Below are 22,647 nucleotides of genomic sequence, written 5' to 3' on the forward strand. Positions count from 1 at the left end.
GTGTATGATCATTTTGAAGTTAATTTTGGGAAAGGTGTAAGGCCTGTGTCTAGATCCAGTTTTCCGTGTGTAGATGTTCAGTTGTCTGAGCACTAACTGTTGAAATGACACTCTTTTCTGCTGGTGGGAATGTAAATTGGTACAGTATGAAGGTTCCCCAAAAAATTAAAAATAGAGCTACCATAATACCCAACAATCCCTCTTCTGGGTATCTACCCCAAAAAAAAGAAGATGTGGTACATGTATACAATGAAATAATACTCAGCCATGAAAAAAAAAAGATAAAACACTGCCATTTACAGCAACATGGAAAGCTCTTAAGTAAAGTAAGTCAGATGGAAAAGAACAAGAACCATGTGTTTTCACTCATACTGTATATTCAATATAAAACAAAAAAGCAACAAATGAAGAAATGAAACAAATAAAAAAAAACAACTCACAGAAACAGACAACAGAATGGTGGTTATCAGAAGGGAAAGGAGCTGAGGGGAGGATAAAAAGGGTAAAGGGGGTCAAATACAGGGTGGAGCAAAAGTGGGTTTACAGTTGCGAGTATGCAAAACAGAGTTTATTCTTGTACTATTATTTATTTATTCTTTGTATTATTTTCCATACAAACAACTGTAAACCTACTTTTGCCCCACCCTGCATATGGTAACAAAAGGATACTAGACATCAGCTGGTAAGCACACAACAGAGTATATGGATGTTGTATTATAAAGTTGTATACCCGAAATTCATATCATGCTATTAATCAATGTTACCCCAACAAATTTAATTAAAAAAAAAAAAGATGTTCCCACTAGGATCACTAAAAAAGAAGCCCTCATCTGGGAGGCAGAGCCCCGAATGTGAGAGGTGGGCAGCTGTCAGTTAGCTGAGGGCACCCCCAGAGCTGCAGCTAAACTCAGAGGAAGCCCAAGAGGATACATGGTAAGACAGCAAAAACCTCCACCATAGGGAGCTCTAAAACAAATTTGAGACAATTAAGGAAAAATGACTGCCCTGATCCCAGAAGGAAACAACAAACCAACTAAAATGTGTAACTGAAGCCCGGCCAGCATGGCTCAGTGGTTGAGCATCAATCTATGAACCAGGGGGTCATGGTTCGATTCCTAGTCAGGGCACATACTTGGGTTGCGGGCTCAATCCCCAGTGTGGTGTGTGCAGGAGGCAGCCCATCAATGATTCTCTCTCATCATTGATGTTTCTATCTCTCTCTCCCTCTCTCTTCCTCTCTGAAATCAATAAGAATATATTTTTAAAAATAAAATAAAAAAATACATTGTATATCTGAAAACAGTATTTTATGTTTTATTTTTGGGTGGTTTTTTTGTTTTTGTTTTGTTTTTAATCCTCACCTAAGGATATTTTTTCCATTGATTTTTCAGAGAGAGAGTGGAGAGGAGGGGGATATAGGGGAGAGACAGAAAGAGAGAGGGGAGAGAGAGAAAAATCATGTGAAAGAGACACATCGATTGGTTGCCTCCCAAACATGCCCTGTCCAGGGACCGAGGATCGAACTTGCAACCCAGGTACATGCCCTTGACCAGGAATCAAACCCTCAACCCTTCGGTGCGCAGGCCGGCGCTCTAACCACTGAACCATGCCAGCCAGGGCACTTTTTTTTTTTCCTGACCACACCTGTCCTTTCCAAACAAGAGCAAAAGGTAACAGGCCTAATTTCACAATTCTTCGTTTTATATGTACTTTTCCTTCTGGCCTACCTCCCACCTGCCTCTTCCACTCTTACTATACAGGCAGGTTTTCCTCCATTTTAAAAAAATGTTTTTATTGAGTTTTGAGCGAGAGAGGAAGGGAGAGTGACAGAGAGAGAGAAACGTTAATGGAAGAGAAACATCATCGATTGGCTGCCTCCTGCACGCCCCCTACTGGGGATCGAGCCTGCAACCCGGGCATGTGCCCTGACTGGGAATCAAACCGGTTCATGAGATGATGCTCAACCACTGAGCCACACCGGCTGGGCATTTTCCTCCATTTTTTTCACCCTTTGCACAATCTTAATTATTTATATCTTTGTCACAAGATTAGTGACTATGATGTGTTCATTAGGCTACATATTTCACACCAGGTTTCCTCATTTATATGATGGCTGGTTCTTTCTACACTTCCTTTTTTAAAAATATTTTATTTAAAAAAAAAAAAATATTATATATATATATATATATTTTATTGATTTTTTACAGAGAGGAAGGGAGAAGGATAGTCAGAAACATCGATGAGAGAGAAACATCAATCAGCTGCCTCCTCACACCCCCAACCGGGGATGTGCCCACAACCAAGGCACATGCCCTTGACCGGAATCGAACCCAGGACCCTTCAGTCCGCAGGCCGATGCTCTATTCACTGAGCCAAACCAGCTAGGGCTACACTTCCATTTTTATTTTTTACAGTGACTTTTAACAAAAGTAGGGTCAATCAATGGACCCTAAAATAAATATAAATGCAAATTTCAGAAGTGTATAGCACATACTTGAAAATAATGCCTGTTATTTCATTCTCCCTGTACTAAGCTCAACCTATACCAAATCTAACAGAATGTTTCAGCTTTATAAAACTGTGATGAAACCAAAAGTTACACAGAAATGGTTCTTCCTGAATAAATCACCCCTCTGTATCTTGATTCTAGAGGTCTCACTTTCTATGTTCAAACTTGAACATAAACCCCCCACCCCCGCCAAAAAAATCAGCTTTTTAACATTTATAAAAGCATTAACAAAGTAACTCAAAACTCCACCTTATTTTCTGCAATTATTAAATATTATTGTTAAATAATATTATGTAGTACAGCAATATCTTAAAAAATCAAACTTGGTCTTTGCACCATTAGAAGCAAACAAGTGAAGAACCTCCCATCCACCATTGCCCTGCACTCTACCTTAACTTGCTTGTGCTTGATAATCCACTGATGTGGTTTCCAACGTAGAGGAGAGGCAGGGGAAACAGCTTCGATAAAAAAGAATGAATATTTGGTTAGAACCCCAATTACACATTTCCCTTTCTATATAAAAACGGTGACATTCACTCCCGAGCAGGATTAAGCAAGTACTTCTGAGTTCCCTTCCCTCAATAAATGTGAATTGTCCAGAACCCAAAATACATTCACACGTTTCTCCATGTGATCAAAATGGTTAGGTGGACATTGATACCCATAATCATGGGGGAGCTGGATCGAAACAGAAATCTTGATCTTGTCCATATTAATAGACTATGATTCTAAAGGAAGGCTCTGGACAAAGAACTCTGTGGAGTAGAGACCCCTGGGTGGTGAGTTAAGGATGGGTGTTTACAGCTTATGCATAAAGATCAAAAGGCTGTGAAAAGGTGTGCAAACTTCTGTTATCTGTGCTTATATTCACTCTTCTGGACAAAGGCATTGGTTTATATCTCTCACTGGAATGTCACAAGATTGGTGACCCCTTCAAAAAATGTGTGTCCCAGCCACATTACTTTAAAGTTACTTTGTTTTAAAAGCCTAAAATAATTATCTACCTAAATCAAACAACACGCTCTGTACTTGAATTAGGTTTACTGAGCCCTGAGCTCCTGAATTATTTTCTGATTGTCAAGAGATATACTGTGACAGAGGAACCAAGATGGTGGCACAGGTAAACAATGGCACTCACCTCCTCCAGCAAGCACATCAATATTGCAACTAAAATACAGAATAACCATCATTCATAACTGCCTGAAATCTGGCTGAAGGGAAGTCTACAACTAGAGAATTAAAGAAGAAAGCACACTGAGACTGATAGGAGGGGCAGAGGCATGGAATGGACTGGTCCCACACCCACGTGTGGTGTGGGGTTTTTGTTTGTTTGTTTGTTTGTTTGTTTTTTGTTGGTTAAGGCATTATCTCACTTCTAAGGTGGAACCGCTCTTTTGGATTGAATTACTGGCCTCAGTTTTTATTCTTCTCTGTAAATTTCCAGTTCATTCTACAAACAATGAACTATATATATTTTTTAATTTTTTTAATTTATTTTTTTCTTTTATTTTTTTCTTTATTGATTAAGGTATTACATATGTGTCCTTATCCCCCCATTGCCCCCCCCCCACTCATGCCCTCACCCCCCTAGTGTCTGTGTCCATTGGTTAGGCTTATATGCATGCATACAAGTCCTTTGGTTGGTCTCTCCCCCTTCTCCCCCGCACGCTTGCCTGCCTCCCCTCTGAGGTTTGACAGTCTGATCGCTGCTTCTCTGTCTCTGGATTTGTTTTCATCAGTTTATATTGTTCATTATATTCCACAAATGCGTGAGATCATGTGATATTTATCTTTCTCTGACTGGCTTATTTCACTTAGCATAATGCTCTCCAGTTCCATCCATGCTGTTGCTAATGGTAAGAATTCCTTTTTTACCACAGCGTAGTATTCCATTGTGTAAATGTACCATAGTTTTCTAATCCACTCATCTACTGATGGGCACTTAGGCTGTTTCCAAATCTTAGCTATTGTAAATTGTGCTGCTATGAACATAGGGGTGCATATATCCTTTCTGATCAGTGTTTCTAGTTTCTTGGGATATATTCCTAGAAGTAGGATTGCTGGGTCAAATGGGAGTTCCATTTTTAGTTTTTTGAGGAAACGCCATACTGTTCTCCACAGTGGCTGCACCAGTCTGCATTCCCACCAGCAGGCAAGAGGGTTCCTTTTTCTTCGCATCCTCACCAACACTTGTCGTTTGTTGATTTGTTGATGAGCCATTCTGACAGGTGTGAGATGGTACCTCATTGTTGTTTTGATTTGCATCTCTCGGATGATTAGTGACTTTGAGCATGTTTTCATATGTTTCTTGGCCTTCCTTATGTCCTCTTTCGAAAAGTATCTATTTAGGTCCATTGCCCATTTTTTGATTGGGCTGTTTATCTTCCTTTTGTTAAGTTGTATGAGTTCACTGTAAATGTTGGAGATTAAACCCCTATCGGTGATAACATTGGCAAATATGCTCTCCCATGCAGTGGGCTTTCTTGTTGTTTTGTTGATGGTTTCTTTTGCTGTACAGAAGCTTTTTATTTTGATGTAGTCGCATTTGTTTATTTTCTCCTTAGTTTCCATTACCCTGGGAGGTGTATCAGTGAAGATATGTCTGTGATTTTGCTGCCTGTGGATTCCTCTAATATTTTTATGGTTTCCCATCTTATGTTTAAGTCTTTTATCCATTTTGAGTATACTCGTGTGTATGGTATAAGTTGGTGGTCTAGTTTCATTTTTTTGCATGTATCTCTCCAATTTTCCCAACACCATTTATTGAAGAGACTGTGTTGATTCCATTGTATGTTCTTGCCTCCTTTGTCAAGTATTAATTAAGCATAGTGATTTGGGTCAATTTCTGGGTTCTCTATTCTATTCCATTGGTCTATATATGTGTGTTCTTGTGCCAGTACCAGGCAGTTTTGAAAACAGTGGCTTTGTAATACAGCTTGAGGTCTGGTATTGAGATCCCTCCTACTTTGTTCTTCTTTCTCAGGATTGCTGCAGCTATTCAAGGTCTTTTTTTATTCCAGATGAATTTTTTGAGAGTTCATTCTAGGTCTGTGAAATATGCTGTTGGTATTTTAATGGGGAGTGCATTGAATCTATAGATTGCTTTGCGTAGTATGGACACTTTAATGATGTTGATTCTACCAATCCATGAACACGTTATGTTCTTCCATCTGTTCACGTCTTCCTCTATCTCATTTTTTAGTGTCCGGTAGTTTTCCGAGTGCAGGTCTTTTACCTCCTTAGTTAATTTATTCCTAGGTATCTTAAGTTTTTTTGGTGCAATGGTAAATAGGATTGTTTTTTTAATCTCTCTTTCTGTAAGTCCACTATTGGTGTATAGAAATGCCATAGATTATTTTGCGTTAATTTTGTATCCTGCTACATTGCCGAATTCATTTATTAAGTCTAATAATTTTTTGATGGAGGCTTTAGGGTTTTCCATGTACAGTATCATGTCATCTGCAAATAATGACAGTTTTACTTCTTCTTTTCCAATTTGGCTACCTTTTATTTCTTCTTCTTGTCTAATTGCTATGGCTAGCACTTCCAGTACTATGTTGAACAGGAGTGGTGAAAGTGGGCATCCCTGTCTTGTTCCTGTTCTTAGGTGAAATGGTTTTAGTTTTTGCCCATTGAGTATGATGTTGGCTGTAGGTTTGTCATATAGGGCTTTTATTATGTTAAGGTATGATCCCTCTATTCCCTTTGCTGAGGGTTTTTATCAAAAAAGGGTGTTGAATTTTGTCAAATGCTTTTTCTGCATCAATTGATATGACTGTGATTTTTATCTCTCAACTTGTTTATGTGTTGTATCACATTTATTGATTTGCGGATATTGTACCATCCTTGCATCCCCGGGATAAATCCTACTTGGTCATGATGTATGATCTTTCTGATGTAATGCTGGACCCGACTTGCTAGAATTTTGTTGAGGATTTTGGCATCTATGTTCATGAGGGATATTGGCCTGTAATTCTCTTTCTTTGTGTTGTCTTTATCTGGTTTTGGTATTAGGGTGATGCTGGCTTCATAGAATAAGCTTGGAAGTGTTCCTTCCTCTTGAATTTTTTGGAATAGTCTGAGGAGGATAGGTTTTAGTTCTTCTTTGAATGTTTGGTATAACTCTCCTGTGAAACCATCTAGCCCCGGGCTTTTGTTTGCTAGAAGCTTTTTGATGACTGCTTCAATTTCCTCCATAGTTGTCGGCCTATTGAGATTTTTAGATTCTTCCTGATTGAGTTTTGGAAGGTTGTATTTTTCTAGGAATATGTCCATTTCCTCTAGGTTGTCTAGTTTGTTGGAATAGAGTTGTTCATAGCATTTTTTAACAATCCTTTGTATTTCTGTGGGGTCTCTTGTTATTTTGCCTCTTTCATTTCTGATTTTATTTTTTGGGTCCTCTCTCTTTGCTTCTTGGTGAGCCTGGCTAGAGGTTCATCAATTTTGTTTATACTTTCAAAGAACCAGTTCTTGGTTTCATTGATATTTTGTATTGTTTTTGTTTTTTTTTTTTTTTTGGTCTCTGTGTCATTTGTTTCTGCTCTGATCTGATCTTTATTATCTCCTTCCTTCTGCTCACTCTGGGCTTTTCTTGTTGCTCTTTTTCTAATTCTTTAAGTTGTCGAGTTAGATGATTTATTATCATTTTCTCTTCTTTATTGAGGTAGGCCTGTAGAGCTATAAACTTCCCTCTCAGAATTGCTTTCACTGTGTCTCATAGATTTTAGATTGTTGTGTTTTCATTGTCATTTGTTTCCAGGATGTTTTTAATTTCTTCTTTGATCTCTTTGGTAATCCAATCATTTTTTAATAGCATGCTATTAAGCTTCCAAGTGTTTGAATTTTTTTTATTGTTTTTATTGTAGTTTACTTCTACTATTATGCCATTGTGGTCTGAGAAGATGCTTGATATGCTTTCGATCTTCTTGAATTTGGAGAGACTTTGCCTGTGAACCAATATGTGGTCTATCTTTGAAAATGTCCCATGTGCACTTGAGAAGAACATATATTCCATGGCTTTGGGGTGAAATGTTTTGAAGATGTCAATTAAGTTCATCTGATCTAGTGAGTCATTTAGAATTGCTGTTTCTTTGTTGATTTTTTGTTTAGAGGATTTATCCAGTGATGTCAGTGGGATATTAAAGTACCCTACTATTATTGTATTGTTGTCAATCTCTCCTTTGATATCTTCCAGGAGTTTTTTTATGTATTTGGGTGCTCCTGCATTGGGTGCATATATGTTTACCAGGGTTATATTCTCTTGTTGTATTGATCCCTTTGGTATTATGAAGTGGCTTTCCTTATCTCTTGTTATGGCCTTCACTTTGAGGTCTATTTTGTCAGATATAAGTATTGCTACCCCAGCTTTTTTTTTTTTTTCATTTCCATTTGCCTGGAAGATATTTTTCCATCCCTTCACTTTCAGTGTGTGAGTCCCTTGTTCTGAGGTGGGTCTCTTGTAGGCAACATATATATGGGTCATGGTTTTATTCAACCACTCGATATCTTTTGATTGGAGCATTTAGTCCATTTATGTTTAAAGTTATTATTGATAGGTACTTGTTTGTAGCCATTTTTATTTTTATTTTTTTTGCCTGGTGTGGTGTGTTTTTCATTGGGAGGAATATCTTGGCTGAGGAGGCCTCCCATGAGGAGGAAGGGTCCCAGACCCACAGCAGGCTCTCAGCCCAGGGTTCAAGTGCCAGGAAGAGAAGTCCCAGTAACTTCAGGCTGTAAAATCCAGCAGGGATTATGGCTGAGTGACAGGGAGGCAGCCAGAGACCCAGGCAGTTCCTCTTAAAGGGCCCATGCATGGACTTATCAGACTCACTCCCTCTGAGCTCCAGCACTGGGGCAGCAGCTTGAAAGGACCCAGGAACATATAGAGGAAATAATTTGTTTATCATCAGGGCAAGATCTGGAGGGGCAGCTTTCTCCCAGACAAAAATGCTGGGACGTCCCCACCACAGAGCTGACTGGCAGGCACCATATCCGCGCCTCGGTAAATTCTAAAGGAGGTACTTCAATCAGGAGGAAAATGTAAAGTGTGAGACAAAAATAGTCAAGAAAAGCAATAAATACATGGATCTGTGGTAGGCAATTAGACGGACATGAGCAGAGCAAGGACAATGGGCCAGGTACAGAAGGTCACCAGGGAGGAAAGCCCTGGGTGCCTAGCAAAGGTCAATTGTAGGGTGGTGGGGCCTCATCCCCAGGGTGACCTTTCCCCTCTAGCATGTATATGGTCAAGCAATTTGGACCCCTTGACCTTTCCTCTCTAGGGATAACATCTAGGCCTCAGTTGTATTTCAGCTCCAGGCCCAGAAAAGCAGGAAAACCAGACAAGTGACCCCATGGCTGACCTCAGGGACCAGCAGCATTGGACAATGATCCCTGCCCTGGTGTTGACTAATCAGTGGAGACCCTGACCCTAAAAGGACCCTGGAAAGCTGATGAATAGTCTATTGAGATCCTCCCCATGGGACCTCCTTTTAAAACTCTTAGGATGGAGGACCCAGCACACTGTCCCTCCCTGGAGATGCCCCCGCCTTTCCCCTCTCAATGCCCCTCCCCATTTCCCCAGGCATCTCACCTTTCCCTTCCTCACTCCCCAGGGCCCTTCCTTTGCCTCCATAACTTGTCTCCTCAGCCCATTTCATCGTACCTCTCCCACCTCTGTGATTTTCCAAATAAATGTTCTCTTATAGTTTGAGGCTTGGCTCTGAATTGTTTCCTAGTCAGAACCCAAGTATGGAGGTTCCTGAACCCAGGTCCGGTCTGACCGCACTGGTCTAACATCTGGTGCCGGTGGCACCGCCCACAACAGGTTAATAAGAATACACATTGATCATTGTTTTAAAAAGGAAATAAAACATATTGTGGAATTTAAATAATGGCCAAGTATATATTAAAGTATCTGCTGATAAAAGCACATAAATTGTGAGGAGAGAGAAATGGGTGGAAGTCCTGGCATTGCTGAGGGGGAGGGTACATTTATGAATCCACTTTAGAATGTGGTAGTCAGGCGTGCCTGTGGCCATCTCCAGGGTGACACTAAACGAATTGAAACAGAAGAGGTCCTCCTCGTATAATTACACTCTTCACTTCACCAGAATGACTTAACTAGTTAATTTTGTAGGCACCTAATGATACAGCCTCAAAATAAGTAAAACAAATCAAAAATATCTTCCAAGCCTGATGGAAATACCGAGAGAAATAGATAAATCCCCAGTCAGAAATGATGGCTCTAACAATTCCACATGCTTTTAAAATGTGACTTTGACACTTCCCTTCCATCCAAAGGTAGGATCTACATTCCTCCTCTTAAAACTGGATGGGACTGTTTTAACTAATAATGTACAAATTCAACGCTGCTGTGTGACCTCCGAGGCGAGGTCATAAAAAGCAGTGCGGTTTGGGCCCTGCCTGCCGGAACACGCTCACCCTGAAGACTCAGCCAACACGTACCCATTATGACTCCCCTGAGCCTGTCATGTTGTAAGGGAGCCCAAACTAGCCTGCATGGGTGGCCACGTGCAGAGGCCTGAGCTTACGGGAAGAGAGAGATACTAACCAGCCCCAGTTGCACTAACCAAACCACACCCCCAGCTCTGCCATCATCTGCAGCTAGATGGGAGCCCTGCGTCAGAACTGTCCACTTGAGACCTTCCTGAATTCCTAACCACAGTAGCTGGGAGAAATAATTCAGTGATTATTGTTCTGAGTCACTAAGTTAAGTTTCACAGAACACAAAAAACACAGATAAAAGGCATCTACAAAAAACAACAGCAAACAACACCCTTAGTGGTGAGTTGTTGAAACCTTTCCCTCTGAGATCAAACGAAGATGCCCAGTACCACCATTTCTGTCAACCCTGCACCAGAGGGCCTACGCAACAGCGTAAGGAAGTAAAAGAAATAAAGGTTAGAATGTTGAAAAGAATGAAACAAAATTGTCACTTTTTTCAGACTAACTAATTGTGAATGTAGAAAAATCCAAAAGAAACTACAAATAAATTACGGTTAATAGTCCATAGTTTTGCAGGTACAAAAGTAATATAAAAATATGCCCTCTAAATACGTTCAATAGCAAAAATACCTATGTAATCCCAATCAAAATCCCAAAAGTTTATTTTTCTGAAGGGTGACAAGCTACTTCCAATATTTATATAGAAATCTAAAGGACCAAGAACAAGGAGGGAAGACTTGTTCTACCTGATAGCAAGGCTTTTCCTAAAACTACAGAAATGAGATTGTGTGGCAATACTGCAGAAAACACAAATGAAAACGCAGAGAGAGCCCGGAAACAAGCCATGCACATGTGAAGGACAGCACCGTCACGCAAGTGGCACAATATTAAGGACAGACTTTTCAACTGAGTCTGTGACAACTGATGCCTCACACCATCCACAAAAAACCAACTCCAAGCAGATTAAAAACCTAATTCTGAAAAACTATATGCCATTTATCTAGAAAAATATCTTTATAGACTCAGAGTAGAGCAGGATCTTCTAAATTAGAAAAACAGTGATCAATCATAAAGGAAAAGACTGGTAAAATTTAGCTATTTTAAAATTAAGATTCCTTTTCATAATAGGAAATACATCATAAAGGAAAAAAAAGATATGCCCACAGAAAAAAATGTATTTGTAATACTGTATATAACTAACAAAAGGACTATCATCCTATCTAATAAAAGGGTAATATGCAAATTAACCATCACTCCATCACAAAGATGGCGGCGCCCATAGTGGCCGGGGCGCTGGGAGAGAGGATGGGCGGGCGGGCCTCTGGCCAGAGGCCGGCCGGGGCACACAGGACGCTGGCGTCGTAGCAGACCGGGCTGAGGGACCTCCCCCCTCCACCCCGCCCCCACCCCCGCCACCGCCTCCGTGCACAAATTTCGTGCACCGGGCTTCTAGTTAATATATATTTTTATAACTTCTACACAAATCAGTAAGAATAAGACATCTACCCAATAGAAAAATGGGCAAAGTCTTGAACAAGTACTTCACAAAAGAGGATATCCAAATGGGCATTAAAAAATGAAAAGGCACGTAACCTCACTAATAACTAGGGAATGCAAATAAAAGCCAAGAAGATGTTATTACACACCTACCAGATCAGCACAGTTTAAAATGACTGACATATCAAGAATTGGCAAGAAGGAGGAGCAACAGGATGCACGTCTGTCAGGAGTGTGAACTGGTACAACCACTTGGGAGAACAGTGGCCATCACCTACTCAAGTTGAAGATGAGCGCACACTCGGAGCCAGCAGCTCCACTTCTTGATGCAGCTCCCAGAAAAACGCATGCACACTTGCTGTTTTGGAATGAGATTCAGATTTTAAAGCCCTGACTCCCAGGTGACTGTATTTGCAGATAGGACATTTAAGGAGGTAACTAAGGTTAAAGGTCCTGAGAGCGGAGCCCTAATCCACTAGGACCAGTGTCGTTATAAGAGGATGAGACCCCAGGAGCGCGTGCACACAGAGTAAAGGCCACGTGAGGACACAGCAAGAAGGCAGCTGTCCACAAGCCACCGACAAGCACCTTGCCCCTGAACTTCCTGTCTCCAGACTGTGAGAAAATAAATGTCCGTTGTCTGTGATATTTTGTTATGGGACTGCTAGCTGAGATCCAACTATAAGTATGTTGAAAACAGTACTTTTTATTTTTCTAGCTCCCAAACCAGAAACAACCCAAATTCCCTTAAACAGGAAAGCAGATAAGTAAATAAAAGGATACAGCTAGAGTCAGTGTGGATAAATCTTACCATCATCATCATCATCAGACCCAAGATACAAAAGAACACATGGGGCTTAATTCCCTTTGTATAATGCTCAAAAATAGGCAAAAATACCTAAACTACATAACTCAGGGATGCATACAAATTTAGAAAAATTACCCAAAAAGCAAGATAATTATTATTACAAAAGTCAGAAGAGTTTTTGGTAAGGAGGATTCTGGGATCCCAGCTCATGACCTCAGTAATGATAACAAGGGTAATTACTTATTCAACTTATTTGCATACAATGCCTTTTCCCTATGTATGGACCATTATTTCAGAATTTTTAAATGTTTAAAGTGTTTAAAAATTATAGTATGTCATAAACAAAGTGTAAGGAAGCCCAATAATATTCTGATTTTTCCTATGATGACTGGCTTAATATCTTCTGTATACTTCAGTATTTTGTTTTTCTCTTTCGGTGGATGTCCCCAATGACTGATGCTGTACCTCAGCCTGATGAATAATCCAGTGCTAACTGCCAGCATTTTCCCAGGCCTCGGAGACACAGCCATGAACAAGCCATGGGAGTTTCTAACCCTAAGGAAATGACAATCTAATTTAGCCTTTAGCCTCCCTTAATTCAAAATGTCATCATAACCCATTGCATACCACCTGTTCTTAGGAATGCTCTAAGGATTCAATGTCTGACCTAATGCCTGGCACCCAGCATCTGTCCACTAAGTTCCATTCCACATCCCAGGAAGAAATGGCAGGTCTCATGTTTCTAGTTCCACCATGGACAAAACTGTGTTATTTCTGTATATATCAAATTGTATTCTTCATTCCACTCATAGCTTTTGTCAATCCATGCTAAAAATGAAAACTTAAAACAGGGATCAACAAACTAGGACCCAAGAGCCAAATCCCACCTGTCTCTTGTTTATGTAAATAAAGTTTTATTAGAACACAGCTACACCAATTCATTTATATACCTTCTATGGCTGCTCTCACGGCACAGTGGCACAGCTGAGCAGTTGCAGCAGAGATGGTCTGGCCCACAAAGCCCAAATATTTATGATCTGGTCCTTTATGTATTATCTGATACCGGACTTTGCCATTTCAGAAGACACAGCGTTTATTAAATGTCAATTGCTAAGCACTCACTTCTACTATTATTATGTTACAATAATGGACAACTGAATATACAAAATCTTAACTAAGAAGCTTCTACCTAATGTAAGCAGGAAGCATCGTGTATATAGAAATGGACATGTACTCTAAGATCAATTTGTATTTATGTGCGGGAAGCCACCGCTTGCCAATACTGTCACAAGAGTACCAAGGAACGCGGAAGGCCAAAGGACCAATTGTTCGTGTTGAGATAATGGTGGCTCAAGGCAATTCTCTAACCTGATCATTCTTTTACTGTTTACCAAACTTCACCTTTGATATGCCTGTATGCATTGCTAGAGAGCAAGATGTGTATATAAAACTGGATAAAAAGCAGACGGGTCCGAGTCTTGGTGTGTCTCTTCAAGAAAGAGGCTCCACCTGGCCCCCAAGGCCTTCTAAGTTCATATTTCATGTATAGTACTTTCATTTGTGCAGAGACCCCTCCTTCAGATCCTGAACCCCACTGCGAACGTCATAGCAATTATGTAATATTTTCACATCTTCCATCACAGCTATATATCCTTTTACGCACATACCTTTACAGGAATTTTCTTGTCAAAATCAGGGAAGTGAATTATTTTATTTAGCTTGGACACATACAGTATCATTATGGTAGCCGCCATCTAAAAAAGGGGGGAAAGAAACTTCAGCAAAATATGTGGCTGAAAGGTACAAAGACATCAGAAGAAAACAGATTCATCAAAAAGCAATATATCTGTCATAGCTGGTTTGCTCAGTGGATAGAGCACCAACCTGCAGACTGAAGCGTCCCAGGTTTGAGTCGGGTCAAGGGCATATGCCTGGGTTTTGGGCTCGATTCCCAGTAGGGCGCAGGAGGCAGCCAATTAGTGATTCTCTCTCATCATTGATGTTTCTATATCTCTCTCCCTCTCCCTTCATCTCTGAAATCAATAAAAATATATTTTTTTAAATGGACAGGAGAGAATCATTGATCAGCTGCCTCCTGCACACCCCCTACTGGGGGTCAGGCCTGAAACCCGGGTCATCTGTGCCCTTGACCAGAAAAGAACCTGGAATGCTTCAGTATGCAGGCCCACGCTCTATCCACTGAGCCAAACCAGCTAGGACTAGGATGCAAAAATTTAAAGACTCCTTCAACATGATCATAATCCTTAACCTTGATCCTAATAAGTTTACAAACTTAATGGGACCCATGCTGAATTATAACTGTGGTTTATATTTATGACTTACTTTATAATTCTTATAGAAATATACTAACACTTATTTAAAATATTCTGTAATTCAGACTTTTAAAAATAGGTCTGCTGGCCTCTTCCCCCAACAGATTAAAAATCAAAAAGACTTTATTTACCTTGAGTACAGCAGTGATTTTATTTGCCTCAGGGATTACCAAGGACAGTTTATCACTAATCTTTTAAATGCTTTTCTCTACTTATTTTCACAATGAAACATAAAGATAACATTTTTTTTTACTTTAAGGAAATATATTGTTTATTTTTTTCTCCCTAGCATGATGTTTCAAAGAGTACCTTATTAGCAAAACATGTAATCAGAACAATGTTTAATCATATAAATGACAGCTTTTCCAGATTCACAATTACAGTTAACAAGATATAATTTCCACAATTTTACATTTTTCTCCCTATAAATTAAAGCAAAGCAGGACAAATAAAATTTCTGATGCCTGTTACCACTTGTCTACTGGAAATCACCAGCCTATGACAAAAGAATAAGCAATCCACAAATTAATATTAATGGAAAATTTCAGAAACAGCCAAGCATGTTAGTCTGAAAGATTTTCCAGGTCAACTTTATACCTGAGAACAAAAATCACAAACCACGGGAAGCAAACATGTTCTGTTTGGCCCACTGAGAGTTTGTGAAATTGGAATCCATTGCTGGCATTTACAAATGGGAGATGTGATGTAAAAACTCAAATACCCTGCTTCTCTTGAAGAAACTCTGGAGTTCTGATAATCAGGGCCTCGTGGGCCCCACTCATCTCCCCAACCCTTTTCCTCGCTAGCACAGAGGCTTAAACTGAGTAGCAGGTGCACACCTCATTGGTAACTATGTTCCAGGCACCGCCCCCGCCTCCAGCCCATTCCTTTCTTACCCACCAGACAGACCTTGGAGACGGCAGTCTTCCGGCCCCTTGTTTTAAAGTAATTAAATTCCATTAAGGAAATTAAAATCAGTACTTGTTTTTCCTACAAATACACTGTTCCTAAATTATAGAATGACATAAAATATGTGTTATTTCATATTGCTTCACCAAAAGAACCATGATCAGATTAGTAAATTTGTAAACCACAGTCTTAAATAAAAGCACTTAAAACTGTACCACGTGTACTGACTAATTAAGAGGTTGACTTTTTTCCACTTACCTGTCCAATTCCAAGAACAATTGGTGACGGGAAACTACAAAAAAACAAAAAAAAACAAAAAAAACAACAACATAGAATAATAAGTGATTTTAGCAACTCATAAAAATCTGAAGACAAAGGGGGAGAGATCAACCAAAGACTTATATGCATGCATATAAGCCTAATCAATGGACACAGACAACAGGGGGGTGGGGGCATAAATGGGAGGTGGGGGGAATGGGGGAATAAGGACACATATGTAATATCTTAATCAATAAAGAAATTTTTAAAAAATCTGAAGACAGTCTATAATACACAGTGATAGGCGTTATTTAAAAAGTCTTCAACTTTTTTCCACCTTAGATGAAATCTTAACATCAAATTCGTTCACTTCTTATCTGTTGGTTTCTCTTTTACTTTTTAAACTGATGGTTGCAAAACCTGGCAAATGTTATTGCCTCTTGAGCTGGACTGTCATTATATTAACAAACAACATGATTGTGTATATAGGAAGCCAAAGGAAAAAATTATCAGAAGTAATGAATACTTGAGCATGATTATTGGATACAAGACCAACATATAAAAAATATCTCTATACCAGAAAGACACAAAGAAAATGAAAATCTTAAAGACGTCATTTACACTAGCACCAAAAAACACAAACTAACACTAACTGGGTATTTTATGGTGCAAGGAATTATTTCTACACTAGAGGCCCAGTGCACGAAATTCGTGCGGGGGCGGGGGGCGGTGTCCCTCAGCCCAGCCTGTATCCTCTCCAATCTGGGACCCCTCGAAGGATGTCCTACTGCTGGTTTACAGGGATCAGGCCTAAACTGGCAGTCGGACATCCCTCTCCCAATCCGGGACTGATGGCTCCTAACCGCTCACCTGCCTGCCTGCCTGCTGATTGCCCCTAACCACTCTGCCTGCTGGCCTGCTCACCCGCAACTGCCTCCCGCCGCCAGCCTGCTCGCCCCCAAATGCCCCCCCTCCAGCTTGATCACCCCCAACTGTCCCCCGTGCTAGTGTGCTTGCCCCCAACTGCCTTCCCTGCCAGCCTGCTCACCCCCAACTGCCCCCCCTGCTGGCCTACTTGCCCCCACCTTCCCTCGCCACTGGCCTGCTTGCCCCCAACTGCCCCCTTGCTGGCCTGCTCACTCCAAACTGCCCCCCCACTGGCCTGATCACCTCCAACTGACCCCCACTGACATCCTGCTCGACCCCAACTGGCCCCCCTGCTGGTCTGCTTATCCCAACGGCCCCGCCCCCCACCAGCCTGATCACCCACAACTGCCGTTCCATCCTGGCCTGATCACCCACAACTGCCCTCCCCTCTTGGCCTCTAACCACCTCTACCTCAGCTCCGCCACCATGGCTTTGTCCAGAAGAACGTCCGGAAGGTCTCCTGGAAGGGTGGGGGTTCCCTTGGGGTGTGGGGCGGCCTGGGCAAGGGGCCTGTAGTGGTTTGCAGGCCGGCCATGCCCCCATGGGGTGAGGGTCCCTGCTGGGGTGCCTGGCCAGCCTGAGTGAGGGGCTGAGGGCTGTTTGCAGGCTGGCCAAGCCCCCCAATGGGGACCCTCACCCCATGGGAGTGTGGCCAGCCTGGGAGGAGCTGAGAGCTGTTTTCAGACTGGCCATGCCCCCTGGCGATCCAGGCTCCCAGCCCCTCCTTTTTTTCTTTTTTTCAGCGCCTCCTTGAGTGGAGGCCAGGGCCGGCTGGAAGCAAGTATCTAGGATTTATTTATCTTCTACAATTGAAACTTTGTAGCCTTGAGCAGAGTCCAGGGCCGGCCAGGGCAGGCAGAAGCTTGGCTTCCTCCATCGCCGGGGGCAACCCAAGCTTCCTGCTCGCTCCAGCTCCGTGGCCATGCCATCTTTGTTGGGTTAATATGCATACTCACTCCTGATTGGCTGGTGGGCATAGCGGAGGTATGGTCAATTTGCATGTTCTCTTTTATTAGTGTAGATTTTCAGGTACAAAATGATATTGGGCATTGTGTTGTTTTAGGGGCAGCAGACATTCATGCGCGTCTCTAACAGCTGGACAGGAGGCGGCACCTGCCTGGTCTGCTCTAGATCTGCCTGTGAGGGCCACCACTCAGTCCGAGCCACACCCGCAACCAGCCCACACCGCAGGCCAGAATGGCGGTGTTTGCACCCCAATTTGAGGTTAGGGAGGAAAGACTATCAGCAGAAGCAAACATTCTGCAAGGCTTTGTTTGTCAGCAGTTTGGGAGGAGGGGTTCCTGGCAGGGCTGACCCGTGTTCTGCTGGCCCCACGGAGAGGCCCACGCTGGCACGGTGGTCGCAGGCAGAGACCCCGGAGGAAAGCGGCCGGGACGCACAGACTTCGAGGCTTTGTGTTCTCTTTGCCCTCGGCCCCTTCTCCATCAGCATCCCCTGTCCTTCCCGCAGAGCTTGAGGCCGAGGGCTCTCTCAGTCATGCTCAGAGCCTGATTCGGACCGGCCCGTCCACTCTCGTAGTCTCGATGACCTGTGGCTTTTCGGTGATTTCTGCCGCCAGGCCCTTGTGCGTCAGCCCCAGGCCCCGCGGGCCTGCTGGGTCCTTCCCACCCCTGGCTCTCCCGTCTGCTTGGCTGCTCGTGGTGAATGACCAGTGGCCCACTCCTTGGAAGTCTCCATGCCTCCTCGTGTCAGAGCTGAGACGGCCTGCGTGGGTGTGGCCTGCATGGCCGTGGCTCACACGCCCTCCTCCGCGGCCTTCCCCGTGGGCCCCCCACCAGGTCTGGCAGCTTCAAGACCAGGAGAAGCAACGTCGCCTCCTCACCCTGGGCGATGTTTATTTTTTTTAAACAAGGTCCTTCTTATGTCTTAGAAATACATATTGGAATACCTATTATGATATACACTGAATGGCCAGATTATTATGATCTCTGAACACATAATAATCTGGCCACTCAGTGTATATCCTATATAATAAAAGGCTAATATGCAAATTGTCCCCTCGACCAGGAGTTCGACCAGCAGGCAGGCTGGCCAACCACCCATGTCCCCTTCCCCTGGCCAGGCTGGCTGGACCCCACCCATGCACTAATTCATGCACCGGGCCTCATATATATATATATATATATATATATATATATATATATATATATATATAATATATATGTGCGCACACGCACACTGAGTGGCCAGATTATTATGCGTTCAGAGATCATAATAATCTGGCCACTCTGTGTATTTTAAAGTTGCTTCCAAATAAGCTGGGAGGAGGGATATAAATGCAACAAAGCTGTTGAAAATGAGTGATGGCTGCATAGTGATTCATTACATTCTTTTGGGTGGTTTTTCTTTTTAATAATATACCCAGGTATCCTATCTAATAAAGGCAGAATATGCAAATTGACCACCACTCAGCAACAAAGATGGCAGCACCCACAGCTAATAAGGAGGGAATATGCAAATTGATGTGACAAAGATGGCAGTGGCCACTCCAGGCCTCTGGGCAGTGTGCGCATGCAGGTGTGGAATGGCTGGGGCAGGGTGGGATGCCTGCTATGATGGGGGGACAAGGGATAGAGAGAGCTACAGGAGGGCAGCAGGGCCGGAGTGAAGGCAGAAGGCAGCTCTGGCTGGAGTGAAGCCGGAAGACGGCAGCCAGGGTGAAGGCCCGGGTCCCAGGTGCCGGAGGGAAGCCGGTGCCGGCAGCCAGGGAAAGGAAGGCCTATTCTTGCATGAATTTTCATGCATCGGGCCTCTAGTAAATCTAATAAAAGATTTCCAAGCAACACCTCTACATATAAAATTATAAGCCAATATTTAAAAAGTAAATATGAAGTTCTCAGATTGGAAATCCACTATTGTAGCAAGGACCATCATACTCAAACTGAGCCCACAATCAATGCGATCTCTGTACAAACATCAGCAGGTGCTTTGAGGAAATTGATAAGCTGATCCTAAAACTGAACAGAAAGACAAGGAGCACAAAGATTGCCCAAGATGATCTTGAAGAAAACATGGCTCTGCTGGATGTCAGCATCCATTGTCAACTTACAAGAAATGAGACGGGTGCTATTTGGACAATGACAGTCCAAAGGCCAGTGGAAGAGAACAGAGATGGTCAGACACAGACACATACTGATTCGTGACAAAGGTGACAGTGCAGAGCAATGGGGAGAAGGTGTCTTTCCACAAATGGCACGGGGTAACGTAGATGCAGAATCCTGACCCCCACCTCACACCATTCTGTAGGCAGCCCACCCCCTCACCCGGCTCACTCACTGTCCAACCCTTCACTGGCTCCCAGTCCTTCTCTCAAGCTACAGAAATAGGGGGAAACTAAAAAACAAACGACCTCAGCCCTCGACCTGCCTATCAGAAGGAAACACACCTATTTCAGACAGGTAAGAAGAGAATGAAAAATCAGGATAAATATCTGGACAGTACCACGTGAGAATAAAATTGATTCTAGTGGATGGACACTGGGTTGTGCCACCCGGATACCTACCCTCTTCACTCCCTAGGAGCCCAAGCGCATCCTCCGCTGAAAAATGCTGCCTTGCCATGGCACACGCCCTCTCTGAGAGCAGCCTGCATTCCAACCGTTGGTCTATGCAGACGTAGAAAGGCTACGGCCTCTCACCCCAACTCAGGACAACTCGTTCAGAGTGGGATCAGCTTAGTTGTGAGCACAGCACAGCCCAACCTCTCCCCCTGCCTAACCCTGCTTCCCTCATCCCCTGCGCTGGAGTGAACCCCAAGAGTGGCCCTCGAATACTTCCCCCAAATCTCAGAATCTGCCTCCTGGAGATTACAACCTGGGACAGCAAACAAAATAAAAGACAACAATATAAGCAAACAGTAAAACAACAACAACAAAAGGCTTACAGGAGGGAGACAAAGAGCCAGCCTAGAAGAAAACAAGACACATGGAGAGAAGGAACTCTTCATAATTGCTTCCGGCTAAAGAACACCTTAATAAGAAAATGATGACACGCTGGCTGGTGTGGCTCACTGGTTGGAGCACCAGCCTACACATACAAAGGTCAAGGGTTCGATTCCCAGTCAAGAGCACGGACCTGGGTTGCAGGTTCACTCTCCTTCCCACCCTACCGGCGTGTGCAGGGGGCAACCAGTCAATGTGTCTCTCTCACATTGATGTTTCTCTCTCTGCCCCAACCCCCTCCCTCCCATTCTCTGAAAAGCAATGGAAAAAATATCCTCAGGTGAGGATTAACAACAACAAAAAAGGTGATGTCAACAAAACAAGACTTCAAATTGAGAAGATAAAACAATCAAATGAGAGGAAAAGGGAGTGTACAGATCCATGGAAACCAACTGAGGACCAAAACAACATACCTGCCACATGAAAAGTTTAGAAATGACACGGAACTAAATGACCGCTGCTGAAAACGGAATTACCAGCACTGGAGGCAATCAGAGTGCATACAGAGGAAAAAGACAAACTCAAGGATAAACAGATATGAAAGACAGACAAACACCCATGCAGGGCTAATTGCTGAGCCTGGTGTGAAGAACTCAATAAAAAGAGAAAATTATCCTATCTAATAATAGAGAAACATGCAAATTGACCGTACCTCCATTATGCCCACAAGCCACACCCACCAGCCAATCAGGAGCGAGTATGCAAATTAACCCAATAAATATGGTGGCAGCCATGGAGCTGGAGCAAGCAGGAGGCTTGAGTTTCCCCCAGCGATGGAGGAAGCCAAGCTTCCCACCTGCCCTGGCCAGCCCTGGCCTCCACTCAAGGCTACAGAGTTTCAATTATGGAAGATAAATAAGTCCCAGATACCAGGGCCTCCACTTGGGTCACCAGAGGGCGTGGCCGGCCTGAAAACCACCACAGGCCCCTCACCCAAGCCGCCCCATGCCCCAAGGAAACCCCCACCCTGATCCGGGACACCCTTCAGGGCAAACGAGCTGGCCCCCACCCCTGTACCAGGCCTCTATCCTATCTAATAAAAGAGTAATATGCAAATTGACCATCAGTCTAACACACAAGATGGATGCCCCCATATGGTCAAAGATGCTGCCTCCATGTAGACACAAGATGGCCACCACAAGCTGGCCAGCAGGGGAGGGCAGTTGGAAGAGACCAGGCCTGCAAGGGAGGGCAGTTGTGGGCAATCAGGCCAGCAGGGGAGGGCAGTTGGGGGGAACAGGCCTGCAGGGGAGGGCAGTTGCGGGGGGGACCAGGCCTGCAGGGGTGGGCAGTTAGGGGTGACCAGGCCTGCAGGGGAGGGCACTTAGGGGTGACCAGACCTGCAGAGGAGGGCAGTTAGGCATCAATCAGGCTGGCAGGGGAGTGGTTAGGGGGTGATCAGGCTGGCAGGCAGGCGAGCAGTTGGGAGCCAGAAGTCCTGGATTATGAGAGCGCCGTCGGACATCCCTCAAGGGGTCCCAGATTGGAGAGGGTGCAGGCTAGGATGAGGGACACACACACACACGTGCACGAATTTCATGCACCGGGCCTCTAGTCATAATAATAAAAGGCTAAAATGCAAATGGTCGTCACACTGTGATGCTGTAACGACCAATCAGCAGGGACCTGAGGCTGCGTGGTGCCAGGCCGGGGCAGGGAACCTCAGGCTGCACCCCCCGCCCAGCAGAGCTTGACAAGGGACCTCAGGCCACACCCCTGCCCCGGCGCCGGGCCAGGGGACCTGAAGCTACGCCCCCCGCCCAGCGGGGCTTGACAGGGGTGGGGCCAGCCAGGTCTGAGTCTCGCCCAGTGGGGGTGGGGCCAGCCAGGTCTGGGTCTCATTCGATTTCGAGGCACACACGGGTGGGCGGGGACTTGATTCTGGGTCCCGTGGCATGCCCCAGACTCTGACAGGAGGGAGATTTTCATATACATTTTACTAATTTTCTTTCATCTCTGACACTTCTATTCTAGAGAA

At 43.6% G+C, this 22,647-nt stretch overlaps 1 protein-coding gene across 3 annotated transcripts in view; it reads right to left on the reverse strand.

Annotated features, from left to right (window-relative positions):
• The window catches only part of SLC35D2 (solute carrier family 35 member D2), a 55,303-nt gene that overhangs the window by 25,083 nt on the left and 7,573 nt on the right, over nt 1-22,647 (reverse strand). For all 3 annotated transcript variants that reach the window (XM_054727343.1, XM_054727345.1, XM_054727344.1), the window contains 3 exons: nt 15,782-15,815; nt 13,949-14,035; nt 2,900-2,967 (listed from right to left, as the gene is read on the reverse strand). In XM_054727343.1, coding sequence (XP_054583318.1) covers nt 2,900-2,967; nt 13,949-14,035; nt 15,782-15,815 — 189 coding nt within the window. The remainder of the gene's footprint in view (nt 1-2,899; nt 2,968-13,948; nt 14,036-15,781; nt 15,816-22,647) is intronic.

This window comes from Eptesicus fuscus, chromosome 15, assembly GCF_027574615.1.
Source record: "Eptesicus fuscus isolate TK198812 chromosome 15, DD_ASM_mEF_20220401, whole genome shotgun sequence".
NCBI classification, from domain to species: Eukaryota; Metazoa; Chordata; class Mammalia; order Chiroptera; family Vespertilionidae; genus Eptesicus; species Eptesicus fuscus.